The sequence below is a fragment of the Dioscorea cayenensis genome, chromosome 11 (assembly GCF_009730915.1).
Source record: "Dioscorea cayenensis subsp. rotundata cultivar TDr96_F1 chromosome 11, TDr96_F1_v2_PseudoChromosome.rev07_lg8_w22 25.fasta, whole genome shotgun sequence".
NCBI classification, from domain to species: Eukaryota; Viridiplantae; Streptophyta; class Magnoliopsida; order Dioscoreales; family Dioscoreaceae; genus Dioscorea; species Dioscorea cayenensis.
In genome coordinates, this window is record NC_052481.1 from 20,122,744 (window position 1) to 20,141,871 (window position 19,128).

General features: G+C 34.0%; 3 protein-coding genes across 5 annotated transcripts; 1 reads left to right on the forward strand and 2 right to left on the reverse strand.

The window, feature by feature from the left end:
* Positions 1–402: 402 nt before the first annotated feature.
* LOC120272304 lies at positions 403–6,086 on the forward strand. 3 transcript variants are annotated; one of them, XM_039279100.1, is made up of 9 exons: positions 403–685; positions 796–1,153; positions 2,676–2,775; positions 2,884–2,949; positions 3,395–3,485; positions 4,419–4,507; positions 5,396–5,475; positions 5,581–5,671; positions 5,871–6,086. In XM_039279100.1, exons 2-9 carry the CDS (start codon positions 852–854, stop codon positions 5,892–5,894), a joined length of 843 nt encoding a protein of 280 aa, XP_039135034.1. In that variant the 5' UTR covers positions 403–685; positions 796–851; the 3' UTR covers positions 5,895–6,086. The 3 variants fall into 3 exon arrangements, with proteins under 3 accessions (XP_039135034.1, XP_039135036.1, XP_039135035.1); XM_039279102.1 differs by having other exon boundaries at positions 403–536; XM_039279101.1 differs by having other exon boundaries at positions 403–529.
* Positions 6,087–7,418: 1,332 nt separating this feature from the next.
* On the reverse strand, positions 7,419–11,115 carry LOC120272060 (uncharacterized protein At2g24330-like). Its single transcript, XM_039278795.1, has 6 exons — positions 10,967–11,115; positions 10,640–10,888; positions 10,111–10,255; positions 8,469–8,578; positions 7,976–8,390; positions 7,419–7,898 (listed from the first exon to the last, which is right to left on the reverse strand). Exons 1-6 carry the CDS (start codon positions 10,994–10,996, stop codon positions 7,681–7,683), a joined length of 1,167 nt encoding a protein of 388 aa, XP_039134729.1. The 5' UTR covers positions 10,997–11,115; the 3' UTR covers positions 7,419–7,680.
* Positions 11,116–11,813: 698 nt separating this feature from the next.
* LOC120272061 (peroxisome biogenesis protein 22-like) lies at positions 11,814–16,201 on the reverse strand. The gene is made up of 8 exons (XM_039278796.1): positions 15,954–16,201; positions 15,616–15,831; positions 15,494–15,541; positions 14,112–14,168; positions 13,922–14,023; positions 12,981–13,046; positions 12,335–12,436; positions 11,814–12,240 (listed from the first exon to the last, which is right to left on the reverse strand). Exons 1-8 carry the CDS (start codon positions 16,056–16,058, stop codon positions 12,133–12,135), a joined length of 804 nt encoding a protein of 267 aa, XP_039134730.1. The 5' UTR covers positions 16,059–16,201; the 3' UTR covers positions 11,814–12,132.
* Between the last annotated feature and the right edge of the window lie 2,927 nt (positions 16,202–19,128).

A 19,128-nucleotide genomic window follows, 5' to 3' on the forward strand; every position in this document is an offset into this window, starting at 1 on the left:
CATTAATAACCTCGATTATAAGGTTTTCTATTTAATATGTGAAATAATACACATATTAATTAATTAATTAATTTTGTTGTTTCCATCCATTTAAGTGAGTGTTGTAAACAACATGGTCATTTAAAAAAAAAATTTAGAAACATATTTTATTTTGTTTTATTTTTAAATTTTTATTTGATTAAAAAAATCCATGAAAATAATTATTTTTAATTATATTCTGTTGAAACCCCATGGACAATTTATAACTAATTATCAAAATAATAATTATTAATTTTAAAAAAAAATGGTTAAGAATGGCATTACCGTAATAATTTATAGAACAAGGGGCATATTATAAAAAAAAACCGCTTTGGTTTAGTGGAACTCGATGGCTGGGCATTAAAACCCTGCACTTGTTTCACAAATCCAAAGATCGACATAAAAAAAAAAATCAGAGAAAGATTTAGGGAATTGAAGTGGGGAATGATCGCAGTGCAGTGGGTGGGGGTGGATTAATTCGCATCGATCCAGTGAATTCAAAGAGCGCGTTGTGGGTGGTGATGAAATTCATGTTCTTTTGATATTAGTTTCTTGTTTTTTCGTTGAATTTGTTGGTTTTTATTTGGTTGAGATTTTGATCTGGGACGTCGTTAGAGAAGTTAGGGTTTTCTGTTTTTCGGTGCGAGATTGAGAGAGATAGAGAGAGGTGAGGGAAAAATTCTGCCTTTTTGCCTTTGGTTTTGAACTTGACAAAGCGAAAGTCTTGATCTTGCTCGATTTTCAGTTAAGTTTTCTTGATTTTTTGGCTGTTTTCAGGTATTCTTCGTGTGAAAAGTAGGTTCTTGAGCGGAATTTGGGAGAGTTTTTAGAAGATGAGGGCGAATTATAGCATGGGGTACCGTTATGGTGCCTCTTCATCTACGCTTCCGAATCCTCATATGATGTCCTTCCAGTCTGGGGCGATGGACACCAGCACTTCTCTGACCTGCAACCCTGTGGGGTTACCATCAGGGCAACCCGGCATGGTAGGGACATCATCGCATGTGGGTAGAACTGGTGATCCTGGTCCCAGTAATGTCTTGGCTGGGCCTGGTTCTGGCCTCAAATGGAACCCAGGGTTGGCTCAGGAGTGGTCTGAAGCGGAAGATGCACTTTTGATTGGAGGCCTTTCTAAGTAATTTTTCTATTGCTTAGCATTTGTTATTGCATTATTTATTTTTTATCTCATGCATCTCTGTCTTCAGTATTGAGTTAACCGGTTTCAAGTATTTTTAACGAACTAGTTAGGAATTGAAACTTGAATTTTTGATATAGAGGATTGTAAAGTTTCTAGTTTTTCCATGTGAATTACTTCATTTGAAGATCTCCTGAGATTTAGTCATAATTATTGATTTGGTTGGAATTGCCTTTGCTAGTAACATATTTGGTTTAAGTGTTTCATACATGGAAGATAAGCATAATTCCTTGCAGTTTTTTATTGTACAGGTAGCTAGTATTGTGATGAATGGATCAGTAATTGAAACAGGAATTTCTCATTGTGTCTTGTATTGGATCTCGTCATCTTCTGCTTGGGTACTTCCAATTTGGATTGGTTAGCTTTTTAGGTTTTCAATTTAATGCTTGACAATGAAATGATATTCTCATTGATTGTAAAGTTTTTTGAGTTTTTTCATGTGGATGATTTCATTCAAAATTCAGCAGTGGTCAGTGATGTGGCTTTGCAAGCAGCAAATTTCATTGAAGTGTTTCAAACATTTAAGATGCCCTTTATTTCCTGCAGTTTTTCGATTGATGAGCTTTCTCATATTTTGATGCACTGATTAGTAATTAAGACATGAGTCTTCTTGTTGTGTTGTTTATGCAGCTCATCATCTTCTGCCTGGTACTTTCTAGTTTGGATCGATTAGCTTTTCAAACTTGTCAATGCAAGGATTAACAATAAAATAGCATTCCCATTATGTTGGGCTGTAAAATTTCTGGTTTTACAATGTGAATGACTTGATTTAAAGTTAATCAGTGGTTGGTGACAATTTGGCCGGAAAGTGTTTTGCAAGTAACTTATCTTATTTTCAGACATGGAAGATAATCTATGTTCCTCTTTTTTTGAATCAAGTAGCTATCTAGTATTTTGATGCACTGATTAGTAACTGAAACATGAGTTTTTTCTTGTTGCATCTGACATCTGTTATGCATCTCATCATTTTCTTTTTGGATACCTCCAATAATGTAACTCCTTAAGTTTTCAAATTTTCAATGCAATGGTTGATGGCAGAGTATTATTTCCATATCAGATATATGTGCTGTGCATATGTGAACTTTCTTGGTGTCTCATGTGAATGACTTAATTCAAAGATCTTCTGTCATTTAGAAGTTAGCAGTCAGTGATTTGTGATGATTTGATCTGGAATAATTTTGTATGTTACTTATTTCTTGGAAGTGTTTCAAGCATGGAGTGTAGCCTTAGTTTCTAATGTTTGCATTTATGGGCTAACTGCATCTTTATTGCTTTAAAATGTCCATGCAATATGTAGTTTTTCCCCCTATTTTTGTCATTAAGTTTTTCAATAGTTGTATTCTACAGCTAGGTGAAGTTTTCCTCTTCTTTTTTTTTTTTTTAATTAGGTTCATACCATACCTTGTACTTAATTATATCTGGTTCCCTAAACATATTGATTCTACAATGTGAATTGTCTCAGGTTTGGTAATGAATCACCATTGTCCAAGTATGTCAAAATAGCGGCTACCCTGAAAAATAAGACTGTGAGGGATGTTGCACTGAGGTGCCAGTGGTTGAATGTGAGTTATATAATATGCTTCGCCTCATTACATGCCCAAATTTCCTCCCTTAGCAGTGGGTTATAGTGAAATTTCTTCATGTGTTCTTACACGTATTTTTGATTGCAGGATAAGAGAAAAATCAATCGGCGTAAGCCAGATGATCATCATGTAAAGAAATTGAAAGACAGAAAGGTAGTATATATTTTGTAATAGATATAGGTTCCTTCGTTCTCTATTAGCTGTTAGGAAATTCTGTTTGCTTACTAAAATATAGAAAGAGTTCATAGTGGAGTCTTTCTTAAGAGTTCCAGTGATTATTTCAATGATAAACTTATTACTAGCAACGGCCGGGAAGTAACACTTCATATATGTTAATCTATGAGCATGATCCTATCTAGTTTTTTATAAACTTCTGCTCAGTATAAGGAAGTGGTCTCCTACAGAGTAGCATTATCCATTTCATCTCTTGCATGCCTGCCTCTAGTCTTTGATTAGATTCAACTGAGGAAGCAAACTTCCTGTGGAGGATTATTCTATTCTATACATCTTGTTCTTCTATTTGATAAAACTTCAAGTGTTTACAATTTCTTAGATTGAACTAATGAACTTGTTTTTTAATTATTAATGAATGCTTCAGGAAAAAATGATTGCTTCTCAAGCAAATGCGAACATGGCGACTATGGCTCCGTACAATAAGGCCACCTATTCAGAAAGAACTCAAAGTGAAGGTTGGTTGGTCATGTCATAGCACATCATGTCACACACTCACACACATGTTTTATTAATGCATTTGATAGCAAATGGTTTGAAAAGAGATACTTATTTTCATTTCAGGTTAAATGTAGGTGTGCCATAATCATGATTTTGTTTTTATTCTTTTTAAAAATGTCAGTTCTTTTAGGCATTTGCATATGCATTAAATCAACTGATGAGCTTTGTATTTGATAGTTGATCCTAACGCCATTATAGGGTACCATTTGAGCTTGGTGGTTTTTATGATTCCAGCATGCTAAGGTTTGTTTATAGATGTTCGTATTTTAGATCTTGTTTAAATTACTTCCCCTTAGATTTTCAGGTAACCATAGAAATAAGCGTACAACCAGTTTTTAAATTTTTTTCCTTATTGTATAATGTGTTGCTAAGTCTAACTGAGTCTCAAGGAGTGGTTGGTGACTAGAGTGGTATGAAGTCATTCTTGTGGCTGTAAACTTGGTAATTTATTTAACTGTTAATTCAAATTTTTAGGGGGAATTATAGGAAAAGGACCCAATGTCTATTCATGATGAAATGAATCCACCAAAACATAAAGTCTTGTGTTTGGTTATTTTTTATTTTCCACTGGATGAGTGAATGACAAATCAATGAAATTTTCGCTTCTAAATTTGAATATTAATCATTAACCATGCATAAATTACATTAGTGAATAATAACTGTGGGTATAAATAATATGCGTTAGTTTGCTCCAGAAGATTATTAATCCATATAAAATGAGAATGAGAACTATGCTTAGTTAGGATTTTAATCTTTTCTGTTGCTTTTGCCATTAGCCGAATGTTGTGTTCCTTCGCATGCACTCTAACAAAATGTAGTTTCTGTTTTCATGATCGCATTACTTGTTTATATGGAAGATGTAATTAATCCCTGTTTGTTCCTTCTTCCAGTCCCAGTTGGAGATTTTGTGGCGCAGCTTCTGGATCAAAATAATCATCTAATTCAGTCAATTTTATCTAATTCTGGAAACAGACAACAGGTGAATATTAGATTTCTTTCTTTTTGCTGATACTGTTGTGATTCATATTTCTTCACCAATGGAGTGACTCTCTGCTTTATTTGTGACATGAATCATTTCATTTTCATTGTGATGGAATACATTTTAGCTTGTTATTTTGGCCCCCAAAAAAAATGCTGCATTTTGTGTAATATTTAAGATCTAGCACTCACAGCTTATTGCAACACTGTAAAAAATGTGAAGCTTTATATTGGGAAGTTGTGTAAAAGGTTGTGATGCTTGAGGAACCTCATTGGTGAAGATCAGATCCAATTAATTGTGCAAATTTTGGATGGTCATTGGAGAGAAATTAATGTATTTATGAGAACCATATTCGATATGTTATTTTCAAAGTAGAGCTTGTATTTTCTTATTGAGATTCTTGTTTAGGGGAATTGTGTCTTTGGTCATCGCAACATATATCAGTTCTTTAAGTAAGGACCAATAGAAAAGGTTTGCCTGAGCATTTTCTCTTCTAATGAAGTCACAAGATGACGTTTTGTCACATCACAACACTTAAAACCTAAGGTCCAGGTTGCTTCCAGTATAGCTCTTTCATTCCTCCATTTACGAAATTTAAGCATGAGAACTTTGTATGTTTCCTGATTAAATGGCTGCATCAGTAGTTGCCAGAAGATGAATATATTACATGTTAATCTATGAAATGCTCTCTCTCTCTCTATATATATATTGTGTGAGAGAACAGTGAACTTCATTATTTTGCATTTTATCTTTTCCTATTTAAATAGATTTGCGTCAAGAAAACTGTTTCCTGCATCCATGACTTATCGCATTCTTCAGTGGTTATATGGTGTGATTAGTCTAACAATATCTTTTAAGCATTGTCATTACTGATTTGTGGTTGGTTAGTCATTTGGATTGGCGCAGATAAAGAATAACGCTGCTCTCCTAAGTCATTTGAGGGACAACATTGTGATTATTAAACATTGGTATGATATATGTTTTAGCTTTCTTCTTTGATCTTCCAAGCATCTCTGAAAATTTCTTATTATTGCCGTCATTATTATGAAATTGATCTTTCATAAAACTTCCAGGATGAGCCAATCTCCGGTGATGAGCCTTATGCCTCCTTTGCCAGCATTGAAGGAAGAGTCTGCCATATTTCTTCAGGAAGTTGCAAACATGGTAAGTTTCTACTCATTAGTTTTTTATCGAGAGCGATTAATATCAGTCGAACTGGTTTAATGTGAGTCGAAGAGTTGCAAGTGAGATAATCCTGATGATCTCTGAATGTTATTTTCATCAGTTTTTTTTGTCTTGATTTATATGAGAATTTTTTGAGTTAATGCACTTGTTTCCTAATTTTTTTGTGATGCTTTTGCAGGATTTTCAGTATGGTGGACTTTGAAGTAATCAGTTGAAGTAGTGAGGGGGACACTGACAAATGCTAGTCAAATTAGTGGACCTTTTTGTTAGATAAGGTCAAGTGCTCTGTAGATAGTCTTATAGATATTAAAAAAAAAAAAGAGGAAATTTTGTTAGGTTTTTTTTTTTAAAACATTTTGATCAGAAACACAATAAAGGCTGTGTCTTGGGCAAATTATTGAAGTGTGTGGTTCATGTGTATGATAATTTCTGCTTACATCTAGTGGCATAATTATTGAAAATTTGAAATAATCAAGGGGCATTCATGTAACTACACAGGGTCATGCCAAAATAAAAATAAATAAATAAATAAATGACTTTTTTTTTACTTATTTGTTTAAATAAAGAAGATTATAATTTAAAGGGATTTTTACTTGCATACCCCTGTAAAATCATGAATTTGCTTAAATACCCCCATAAAAATGATATTTGTTTGTATACCCTTACAAATTAATTATATTTTGCTTCTATGCCCTCTATGGTTGTCGACTTTTAATGTTGTTAAATCAATGGATGAATAAGCAGAATTACCAAAACTGGGTTTGCTTTTATATACCCCTTTGAAATCTTATTTTTATGACATTACTCATTTCATTTAACAAAACGATCATTATAAAGCTTTGTTAATATACCCATCAAAATTTTTTTATTATATTTTTATAGACTTAAATTATTTAAAACTATAGGTAAACCAATATAATTTTTATATACGCTTTAATTATTTTTAAAATTATTAAAAATTATGAATTTTTGAGTAAATTCATACTTTTATGGTTTTTACAAACATCTCTAAAATATTTTAGATTATCATATGCTCTTTACAAACACAACCTAAAAATAGGTAAAAATTACAACGTGTAACAATATATAACAAATAATTTCATACAATGGTTATGGGTAGTTGGGTAATTTTGGATATTGTTAAGGGTAGTTAGATGATGTTAAGGGTAATTGGGTAATTTCATACTAAAAAATAACAAATAATTTCATACTAAAAATTATGACCTTGGATGATATTAAGGGTAATTAGGTAATTTTGTTAAGTTGGGTTAAGTGGGAAGTATGATTAATTCCATAAACCCTAACGGTGGCTAATGGTGGCTAACGGTAACTAACGGTAACTAACGATAGTGATATATAAGTAAAAAAGTTAATTTTATGAGGGTATGCAAGTAAATAGTATTTTTATGGGGTATTTAAGCAATTTCATGGTTTTATAGGGGTATGCAAGCAATTTTTCCTAATTTAAATCATTTGATATTAGATATATAACTGTTTTGTTATAAAAAAAAGTAATTAGGGTTTTCTTTTAAATAAATAATAAGCAATTGATTTTATTAAAACAAAAACTATGAAGTTACTTAGTTTTATTAAAATTAGAAAAAATATTTTCAAGCTTTATTTTATCTTATATATAATAATATATATTAAAAAAAAAGATCATTTTCATCCAATTACAGGTTCAAAATTTGTTAAGGGAATAGCAACCAGCAAGAACAAAATAAACTTGATGAAATACACCTGATTGCTACCTTTGATTCTCACTGGATTACAAGAGTAACAAAATTACAGCATCAATTTCATTTCCTCTATTTGCTGGCATCTCACATTGCCTGAGTGAAAAAAAAAACAAAAACAAAAACAAAAACAAAAACAAAAACACTGTCACATTACCATTTCGAATTGAGAAACTTTTCAAGCACACAGGATGTGTGTTAACAAATGAAAACCTAAAAGAAAATGCTCAGATCTTCATGTTATTCAAGCTTTCATTTATCTTCGTTAGCGCCTGACGGTGGCTCTTGAATGGTAGTGTCAGTGATCGTATCGCCTGCATTGGCGGCACTAACTCCATCACCTAAAGGACTTGTTCTTCCCGAACTAGAGCCTGATTCGCGCCCTTCTGGTTGCAGCTGAGATACATTCAATGCATGGCAGTGAGGGCAGTAGTAAGTCATGTATGGAAAGTCTTCCTTCCTTGCTAGTCCTGCATGTATTCCATAAGAAACTCAGACCTTAATTGCTTGTGAATACATTGATACAATGATTTTGATAGTAACTGACCGTTATGCATGTGGCAGTTGCCGCATATTAGCGCAAAGGAGTGTGTTGGATCATCACCCACAAGAAAGTTAAGCAAGCCAGAGAAAAGACCACTGTCTTTAGGAGAACCGGTGTAATGTTCGACAATTTTTTGCTGATAAACAGTACCTTCCTTGCCTTCGGTGTTGTGTACATTTGTTGTTTCATCAGCAAGTTGTGTGTTTCCAGTGCTCCTGGGGCTATGGGTTTTGATGTTGGATGGTTTCCTATTCCGGAGTCCAGTAGACTGCAGCAACTCAGCATCATTGCTTTTTCCCATTGGTGCGGTAGGGTTTTTCTCATCTCCAACCAAGAAATTCAAACCAGAATCTGCCCCCAGCTTAGATGCCAGAACAGTAGCTGCGGCTGCCTTGGCAGCAGGATCAAGGTCATATCTCTGTGGTAACAATGGAGTTAGAAGAGCAGAGAGACAAACATAAACACACACAGACACAGATCGATCTATCATAATGACCTGAATAAGTTGCTGTGTCGAGTAATAATTTGTTCTCTCTTTGAGCTCATCAATCTTTGCCTTCCGTTCAGCACGGAGCCTTTCAAGTGTTTTCTGGTCCTTCTGATCTCCTACAAAAGAGCAATAAGAATACTCTGAGCATTGAAATGCACCTCAGGAAGTATTGAAGCACAACAGAAGAATACAAATTGACTTCATAAAGATCGATATAGTAGGAAGATAGACCCAGGATGCATTTTAATCATTTTTTTCAAAGAATGTAAGCATATCATATGGAAAGAAGAATTGCTCTTGAACAGAGCAACTAAAATTTATATGTGCATCATGTTGAACATAAATTTGGAAGTTAAACAATAATTCAGCAAGACAACCAATCATAAAACTAGAACTGCACTGTCCTCTTTAACAGTATGCTCTCCAGTAAAAAGCTTCTGAATTTGCAAAAGAACTGAACAAACTGTAGGGGAGAGGATTATAAAACCAGCTAAACATGGGAAGATCCAAAATCAGAAAAAGATTAATCTCTTCACAAACCACCACACCACAGCTGCATGTTGCTGTATGAGCGGATATTAAAAATGCGTGTATAACATCTAATAAGCACTTACCTGGTACATGATATTGAGAAACCTGCTTGCTATTACTAAGTGGTACAAGTATTATTTTGAGCTGACACGAAATCATCTATTAATCACTACGGTATATCTGCTGGAACCAGTATTCCCATGAAGTAGATGTCTGCTATGTGTCAAATTCTAATAAGAATGGTCAACCATCTCTAGATTGCAGAAGCTTCACATAAATATTGAAGAGAGTGAAGATGCCAATGTGGGAAAAGCTGGTACATCATAAGAGCATAAGACAGTTATGTGGAAGAGTCCTACAAGCCAAATGGATGTAGAAGTTAACTGAACCACATGTACATGGATAGATCAATGATCCCCAGATTGAAAAAAATTTACTACGTAGATACACCATGACAAGTAGGAGCTTAGCCATAAGACATGCATAATTGGCAACATGCAATAGAGTGAAATCCAACCACATTAAAGATCAGCAAAGAGAAAAGATCAACAGTATTTTAGATCTTTCCTCTTGATTAACTATACAATTTTCTTCCCTTCACAAAGGCAAATGCATGTAGAATTTTCTTGTAATCCTAATTGCTACATCATCAGAACAGGAGCATTCAATATTGTGCTTGAAGAGCAATTGCCTTCATTTTTATTGTAAAGGGAAAGAATGTATGTGTTACATAGATGAGTTGTGTATTGCTCACTATCTACAGAGTTGATCGACAGTTTTTTATTCATTTAAAGGAATTTATACAAGAGATTTCAATTTCTACTAGCAAAGTCATGTGCTTTCCTTCTATCAAAAACAAAATTATTCCTTATCCACAAATATGCCAATGTAACAGTAAGGGGAATCTACCAAGGACTAATAAACTAAAAAAAGGGAAACCAAAAGTATCTCACACAATACATTCATGCACAACATCCAAAAGGGTAAATAGAACACTAAGGACTTCAATGTGAAACTAATACGAGAAAAATATAGAGAGGCCATAAACAGAAATGAGATAACACTAAAATGAGTTCAAAGAAAAATTCTAAAAGGGTGATTGGTTAAAGATATTTACTCATTCTAACGAAGCTAACAAATCCTGTATATGCAGCAAAACCCAAGGCAGGTACCACAAAAACTGGCAACACTTGGACTGCCTTCATCTGCCAACTTTGATCCACTCCTCTTACTGATATGAAAGCATATCCTATGAATACAAGCTGCAAATGTTCACAATCATAAATTTATCAGAAAAAAAAAATGTTCTAGCACCTGATACTCAGCTATGCAAGCAATAGAAAATGCAAGTGCTAATGCCACTCCATCACACACACAAACACACAAACTCTAACAGCATTTGGCATCATTTGATATGAATAACTTGATTACGATTCTTCACTGGAATAGTACCAAGATTTCAAGGTTTAAATTTTAACTAAAAAAATTCCATTCGATTAGATAAACCTACCAATAATAAAGTTCCAACATCCAACAATCAATCAAAGCCAATCCAACTCGTGGTTCAAAACAGGTCAATCGATTTCAACAACAACAACAACAACAACAAGAAACTATAGAACGAAAAGCAGAAGAGAAGCAGGCACCTCAATGAGAATCGTCATAAGGATGAGATTCCGAGCCCTCTTCTTGGACGTCCGAGCTCTCCGTTGCATCCGGGACATCACCAAAGCCTCCTCCTTAGAGAGGTACTGCAGCCTCTTCTCATAGTCCTCGCTCCTCCCCCCGAATACTCCACTCCACACCCGCGATAGGAAACCCCTCGGCCGCCGCTTCTTCTTCTCCGGCGCCGGATCCACCTCCTTCCCATCTCCCGCTACATCCTCCGCCATTTTCTACAAGAATCGGATCGAATGAGATCAAATCAAAGCCGGAGGAAGCGAAGGAGATACAGATCGGATCTGAGAGCTCACCGGCGATGATGGATCGGAGGCGGCCGGCATTCCTCGGATGATGCCTTCCGGCGTCGGCACCCGATCGCGTCTTCACGTTTGAATACGAGTTCTCGAGCGGAGTTTTTTACAAATCTTATTATTATTTAACAATAATAATAATCTATTATCTATTTATTATTATTATTATTATTATTTTAAGAAATACTAAAAACGAAGTTGGGCGTGGATCCCACCATTTCTTTGTGCTTTTAAATCAAATTATTAATTTGCTATTTTATTCATATTTCTTAACCATAATTTCAGGATTTAGGGATAATTTATTAGTTTGTACATTTCTTTTATTTAATGAATATGTTTACCTAAATTTTCACACAAAAAATAAAAAATAAAAAAAATAAATGAAAAGCACAAAATTTATAACAAATTTTATCCAAATAAATTTTGTCTAACTTCTAATTGATTTTGATTTTTTAACAGAGTTATTTGGTCTGTTCTGAGGTGATGATGATCCATGCAACAAACAAACAAATAAATAAATAAATAAAAGAAAGGTTGGTGAGCTGCACACAATCAAAATTGAGGCAACGCCCAACAAACCATTTGTTTCCATAAGACAGGAAGGTAGACATTGAGACATTAATGAAAGCTTCTTGGCATGAGTTGTCTCCATGCTCTAATAAAATATCATTAAGTTTAGAATTAATTGCATACATCTATCAATGACTTAATAAATAAATAAATAAATAAATCAATAAAATGATGATAGGCACAAACTTTTTACCTCTCAAATTTTGAGAATTCTTGAACTAATATAATAAAATCATTCTCCAACAAGAAATAAAAAAAGAGGATTTTGCACATGAGCTACATAATTACTTCACATACAAATTCAAAATTTATTGATTCCAAGAACTTACCAAAGCAGACAGAGTAAGCAGAATGTTCTTTGGAGAAACAGTGAAAAAGAATATCTGCAGATAAGCTGCCAACATAAATATGGTTTTTTTTTTTCTTTTACAACATCAGTGACCCAAACGTGTATTTAAGAACATGAATACCATCTTGTCTTTTTACCAGTGTTCCACAACCCTAATTCCAACAGATGATGAATCATCAAAACACACTGCATTGTACAAAATTTGTTACTTAGCGTGATAATAATAGCTTGAAATCATCGGTTATCTTCAGCCAATTGTGGAGAAGTACTGCTCTAGAGTCATGGAACTGAAGATGTTGGATGCCATTTGACCCAATGGTTCGGGCGAGATGTGAACGAGGAGTCTGATAAAGCGCTGAGCAGACCATGGTCAATACGAAAAATGTTATTAGTCAGTAGATGAAGATTATAGACCTATGATGAATGGGCTAGTTAAGCTAGAAGCTTACGGAAAGTTGAGAGATGATCTCAAGGTTTGTGTCAATATGGCAATCCGACTCCAATTGTCGGACAAATGAGGACCTTCCAATTTCAGTGCTACAAAATAGAACCTGCCAAACATTTACAATCATAAGTAAATCTTGAATTGAAAGACCAACACTACCAGACACACTGGAAAATCAGCTTGACAATATAGTAAATACAGCAAAATTAGCAGTTATCACAGAACTGTTCAAGAAATGAATTTTTCAACCCAAAGGCAAGACAACCAGTTAACAAGAGCTTAATGTACGACTCAAATCAAAGAGGATAGAATGTCTGATAAATTCTCCAGCAAGGCATTTCCTCTTTAGATTAGATTACGTTCACATTAGATGCATAAACTGCCTACCATTGATGTTAGCAATGAAAGGATGTCTTGGATAACAATACCAAGATGAAGTTTGGATTATACACAAACCAAACAGAAGTTTATTGAAAGTAGTTCCAGACCAGCTACACAAAAACTTTCTCGGCTAATATTAATGGCCAATCAAAATGATTCTGGGAAACAACTAAAGAAATCAATGAGAAAAACACATATGATCACCCAAAATCAAGGTAATGGGATCACGAATTGATGGACTCCAGCATAATAATAACATTTCACCATACCTTGTCCTTGACCAGGCCACCAGTCTGGAAAAGTCCAGCACTATCCAAAGCTGAGAGAACTCTTTCCTGCAACATTTTTTTTAAAAATTATATACTCTCCAGTATAATAGTTTAAGAAGAATAAAATGCATAACTTCTTGGCCCATTGATAATTGACTAATGAAATTCTGTATTAGCATACAGTTAAACTACAATTTTCACAAACCTTTACCCAACTTTTGAGTGTGTTTGTGTGTTCTCTAAAGAAATGTAATCAAAAGTAATCTATAAATAGAACCATAATGACATGATTAAATTGAAAAGGTGTGAAGGAAAAGGAAAAAAATGGCATTGAATGAAAATCATCTTTCTTTTATTTTCCTCTACTTTTACACAATCTCAGTTCAAACACAGAGTGAGTGCAAGGTAGCACACATGAATGAGGAAGCATAAGAAAAGAAAAAATAGTCCTATAACCCAAAGTAATGGTCTGTTAAATTGCAATCTGACATGTCTCCAAATTAGCTTGTCCATGGTAAGTGATCCCAGGGATGAAGTTAAAATTTGTGTGCAGGCCATGGCAATTTATGATGTATGAGTGGCAAGAGAATGAATCTATGCTGCTGCAAAACAAAGAAATTTTGAACCATAGCAACACTGATTTATCAACTATAATGGGGATCATTAGCAACAAAGAATATCAAAATAATTATATTCCAGCAATTGATATTGCCATATCTATCCCATCCAACCAATGAATATGCACATTTACATTAAGATACGGAAGCTCATATCAAAAAACAAGGAATAATAGTAAACTGACAAAGGCACGATAGGAGGAAGAGTTAATATTCTAACTTGTGAAGAACATGTCTGAAGAATAAATAAATAAAAAATAACATTCATGGGAGGGACAATGATTAGCAACAGTGGTTCTCAGTCAGTGATGTGTAGGTATGTACCTCACTTTCATCATCAAGAACTGTTTCCATCAAATAGACATCAGTGTATTTGGCCATTTCCAGAAGTACTTCAACCACTGACTGCCTAACAGTAGCATGTTCCTGCAAAACCAGAGTAAATAAACAACAGATGACCCAAACAAGGCTATACATTTACCAGGATACAAGTGAAGAGAATTATATTATGAACCTGAAGCTCTTCAGGAGTTCTCTCCTCTAGAACCACGCCAAGCAATTGGATGGTTATCTGCATGGAATGCAAACAATATATTGAAATATAAAATGTAAGCCTTTGAAATGCCCTGTGATGAATAGAATTTATTCTCGAGTCATAGGAATCCAAAACACAGTTATCATGTGAGATAATAGTTATTAAAAGTGAAAGGCACATCAAGGAACTAAGGGGTCAAATCACCTAGGCACAGGGCACATCAAAGCTCAGGCACATTTTTTTCCAAAGCAAGGCGGAAAAGAAACAAATAAAAAGGGTTAAAAAGTTCATAAAATTCATAAGACATAATAAATTTTCATAATACACATCTTGCACTATCCATCTACAATTTTTGCTCGTGGTGACCAGCAGGCATGCAACATGGGTAACTTAAACCATATGAGACAGTATACAGAAGATACCGGTAACTTATTAACAGAACAAGGATCTACTAGAAACTTCATGTCAAAAAGCACTTGACAATTGCATCAAACAGCAACAATTTAAAAATAATAAATACAGTAAATTATGGGCAATAGAGCACGATTTATATTATGTATATCAGCATAGCGAAAATTGAGAACATGAGAATAAATAGCTAATACAAAATCCCCAGAGAAAACCTACAAAAGTAATTAGACATTTGGCATTGAGATTGGCCAAGAAAACATATATAAATTATAGACGGATGTTTCACAGTAAAAGGTTTGCACAAACAACATTCTTAATGTTTAACTAATTGTGAAAACCATCACACTCAAGTGATCTATGTCCATCCACATTCTCTCCAATTTCAATATCTGAACCTACTTTGGTCACCATTTGCAAATTTTGCATTCCCCACAAGCTCATTAAGGTTGGCAAGGTTCCTCTGAGGGTCATCTGGTTTGGAAATCCAGTGAAAATAATAGAGGTCTGAAACTTGCACATGATATTCACTCTTCCCATCTTATGCATAGAGAAGAATATGTGGAAATTATCAAGAGAATAATTTTTTACTAGGGGAGCACGAGGAACCAAAAATATTGGTGCTTTGATATTGATGAGGCCTTCCAAAAACTGCACAATTTCTAAATCTACTTTGCAATGGCAATCATTGAGCTAAACAACAATAGCATGGTAGATCATAATTGTGCACAGGACAAATCACAGACTATGAAAACAAATAATTAGGTTCTCCTTTAAAATATTTGGTTGTCTACCAAACCTCAAAAGCAAAACAAAAAGCATATCTCGAATCAAGATGCACGCTTGACAATTTATAGGAATTCAGCAAACTTTACAACAAATAGCATACTTGAATAAGTGATAGCCACATGAATGTCAATGATGAACAGCGGGAATAACAAAACTCCACGTACCTTTCGACACCCACTGAGCTTCTTCTTCAAAATTTGTCCAGGAGTAAGCTAAAAATTAAAAATCAGAACTTTCAGATTAAAATGCCAAATCAAGAAAAGCAGAGACTTATTTTTAATTGTACCTCAACCGCATCAAATTCCTTCACACTGGCCTCAGTCGAGGGGCTCTCATCCACAGAAGGAACCGAATTAGACGGGGCACGACGATCACTCGCTGCCTGAGAATCCCTCCGCTTCGGCACATTCCGCCGCCGCCCACCAGCCGGCGGTCTCAAAAACTTCCAGGCAAAAACAACCGTGATGGCCAACCCCGCGAGCGCACCAAGCGATCCAGCGTTCTAATTAACCAATCAAAAGTAAGAACCCACAAACCCTAAATCAACCATCACTCCCTCCCTCAATTGTCAAAATCAAAAACAAAAACACAAAAGATTGAATTAGGGGTTCGAATGATCGGCACCTTATGATTCAACAAAAGGGCAAAGATCTCCGAGACTCTGCGATTGAGACGATCGGCAAGCCTCCGAATGAGACTTAAGGCCTGATCCGCGTGGGCTTCCGACATGGGCTAGGGTTTGTGATTCCAATTGGGAACCCTAGATTGAGGAAAAGAGGCGTGAGGACTATGCGCGAAGGGGAGAAGACTCAACTTCTCGAGGACGTGGTCTCGGACGAGAGAGACGAAGGCAGCCACGGTGACGCCCTTATAATGCTCTCTAACTATTTTCTTAATTATTTATATTGTTAATATTATTATGATGATATATATAAATCTATACATACTGTTAAAATAGATGTATAATCTACTCCAAGAGTATTTTAAAAGGAATAATTTTAATTTTTTTAATTACATTTAAGTTTTTATTTATATTACTTATAATATTAATAATTGAAAAACATTAATTACACCTAATTGTTTATGTAATAAATATCCATAAACCTTTGAAATCCAAAATATAAAATAGTTTTTATGATAGGAATTGTTTAATTATATTATTTTATATATGATATTGCCTCACAAAATTTTAAAAACTCCAATGCGGGGAAAATGCTTAGTAGATATATATATATATATGGAAAAAGATCAGTAAGTCTCTAAATTTGAAATCTATGGATGTTTTAAATCTAAGCCGTTAGATCATCATCCGTTGTACACCTTTTTTTTACTGTTAATGATCAACACTGAGAACATGGTTTCTACAATTTATAATGATAAGAGCCGTCAGATTAACATCCGATGGCTATTGTGGACATCTCTAGATTTAAAATCTAGGGACGTCCCTAGATGATGGGTCCTCTATATATATATTATAGGAAAGGATTATCTAGGTAAGTCCCTAGATTTGAAATTTAGAAATGTTTTAAATCTAAGACGTTGAATCATCATTTAAAGGTTGTTTGTTTATATAAATATTGTACAACTTTTTATTTTATTTTATGATTATTGTACTAGAACGCAGTTTCTACCGTTCATAATGATAATAGTTATCGGATTACCATCCGATGGCTACTGTGGGCATCCCAAGATTTCAAATCTAGGGACTTCCCTAGATGATGGGTCCTCATATATATATATATATATATAACCATTCCTCTATGGACGTTATAGAAAAAAAAATCTAAAGATGTCCATTATCAGCCATTGGATCAAGATCCAATGGCTAACATTGATGAATAGTAGTTACTATGATAACATGTACAGTAATTACTGTTTGAAACATGACAATGAACAGTAATAAAGTTCATCAATGTCGGGCATTGGATTGTGATCTAACGGCTGATAATTGGACGTCTCATAGATTTCTTATCTATGGACGTCCATAGAGAATGTAAATTTATATATATATATATATATATATATATATATATATATAGGGAAAACATCATCTCAGGGACGTCCTAGATTTCAAAATCTAGTGGGATGTTTTTAAATCTAAGCTCGCTGGATCATCATCCGACTAGTTGATTGATTATATCAACATCAGACACCTTTTTCACCTGCTCACTGATCATCGGACAACACTCGTAGTAACGTGGTTTTCTACTGTTCACAATGATAAGAGCCGTCAGATTTTCATCTAATGGCTATTATGGACATCCCTAGATTTGAAATCTAGGGGCGTCCCTAGATGATGGGTTCTCATATATATATATATATATAGAGAGAGAGAGAGAGAGAGAAAAGGTTCTCTGTGGACGTGCATAGACGTCCACAGAGAGCTACAGTAATGCTAACCTTTAGCTACAGTGAGAGCTAATCTTAGATTAATGAGTTCATTAGTTTTAATTTTGTTTTTACTGTGCATCCCACTTTTCACTGTGCTACTGTTCATAAGCACAGTAATTCTGTTCATTGAATAGTGTCCGACCGTTGGATCGAAATCCAACGGTCCAAAGCAACGTTCACAGATTTTTAATCTGTGAACGTGCATAGAGGATTGATCCTTATATATATATATATATATATATTATTAGATATTAACTTGGCAAAGAGTTAGTACCATTAGTAGTCCAGTGGATTTTCATCTCAACAATGAGTGTGCAGGGTCATGGTTAAAACTCTATGCATGTAGATATTGTAGAGTGTTGTTCACTCGCTATCACTGGACTTGATATTGTTAAGTGTTATTCATTCGTTGCATGTTAGGTCCTTTGTGGAAGAGTCATATATATCAGCTTTGGCATATGTGGCATAGTTTTGATCTTATAGTATACTGTTTTACTCATTGTATGTTGGGTCCCATGTAGAATGAGTTGTATTTGCCATCTCTCATGGGTTGTATGGTATAGAAGATTTATCATTGTGGGGTTATAGTCCATGATATATCATCTTGAGTGTAAATGATATGCTCTAATTATCCCGTGTGTTAATCTGTCTCACATGATAAATTATTAAGAAATCGTTAAGCCATAATAACTAATATACTTTTTGTACCTATTTATCTCTTTCATGACAATTTTTGTATATGTATACATACACACGGTTGGACGTTGATAAATATGAGAAAAATAAAGATTAAATGCGCCTATTTTTATAAAATCATTTTTATTGTCATACATATATAAGGAACTTTAAAGGGATTTTTTTTTTTACATATTTATATATCTTACATATGTAGGTGGAAAATATCAAAATATAAATTTATGTTATTAGTAACCATGTTGTACAACTATTAAAATATAATATAGTTATACAATTTTCAATGGATTTGGTATTCAACCATGCCGAACACATGGCAAAATTTGGCAGGCAATTCACATTTCACAATACTTTTAAAAAGAATATATTGCCTGTCATTCTCCATAAAATTGTATAATTTTATAACATCAATGCAAAAGAAAAAAAAAAAAGAGAAAAATATGTGTGTATATATATTATATATATTAATGACGTTGGTCTCAAATACATCTAGCAAAGTATAGAAGATCTAGTCTGATATAGCACACGATATAACATCTAAACACAAATTAAATTTTAATCTAATTAATTTTAATCCAAAAAGTGAACCCTGGTTAAAAAGGCTTTTATGATTTGAAACTTTGATATTGTTCAATTGGTTTTTTTTTCCTTAGGAGAACATCAATAAAAGAAATGTATTTAAGTATCACTGACGTAAACAACAGAAGATAAGTCA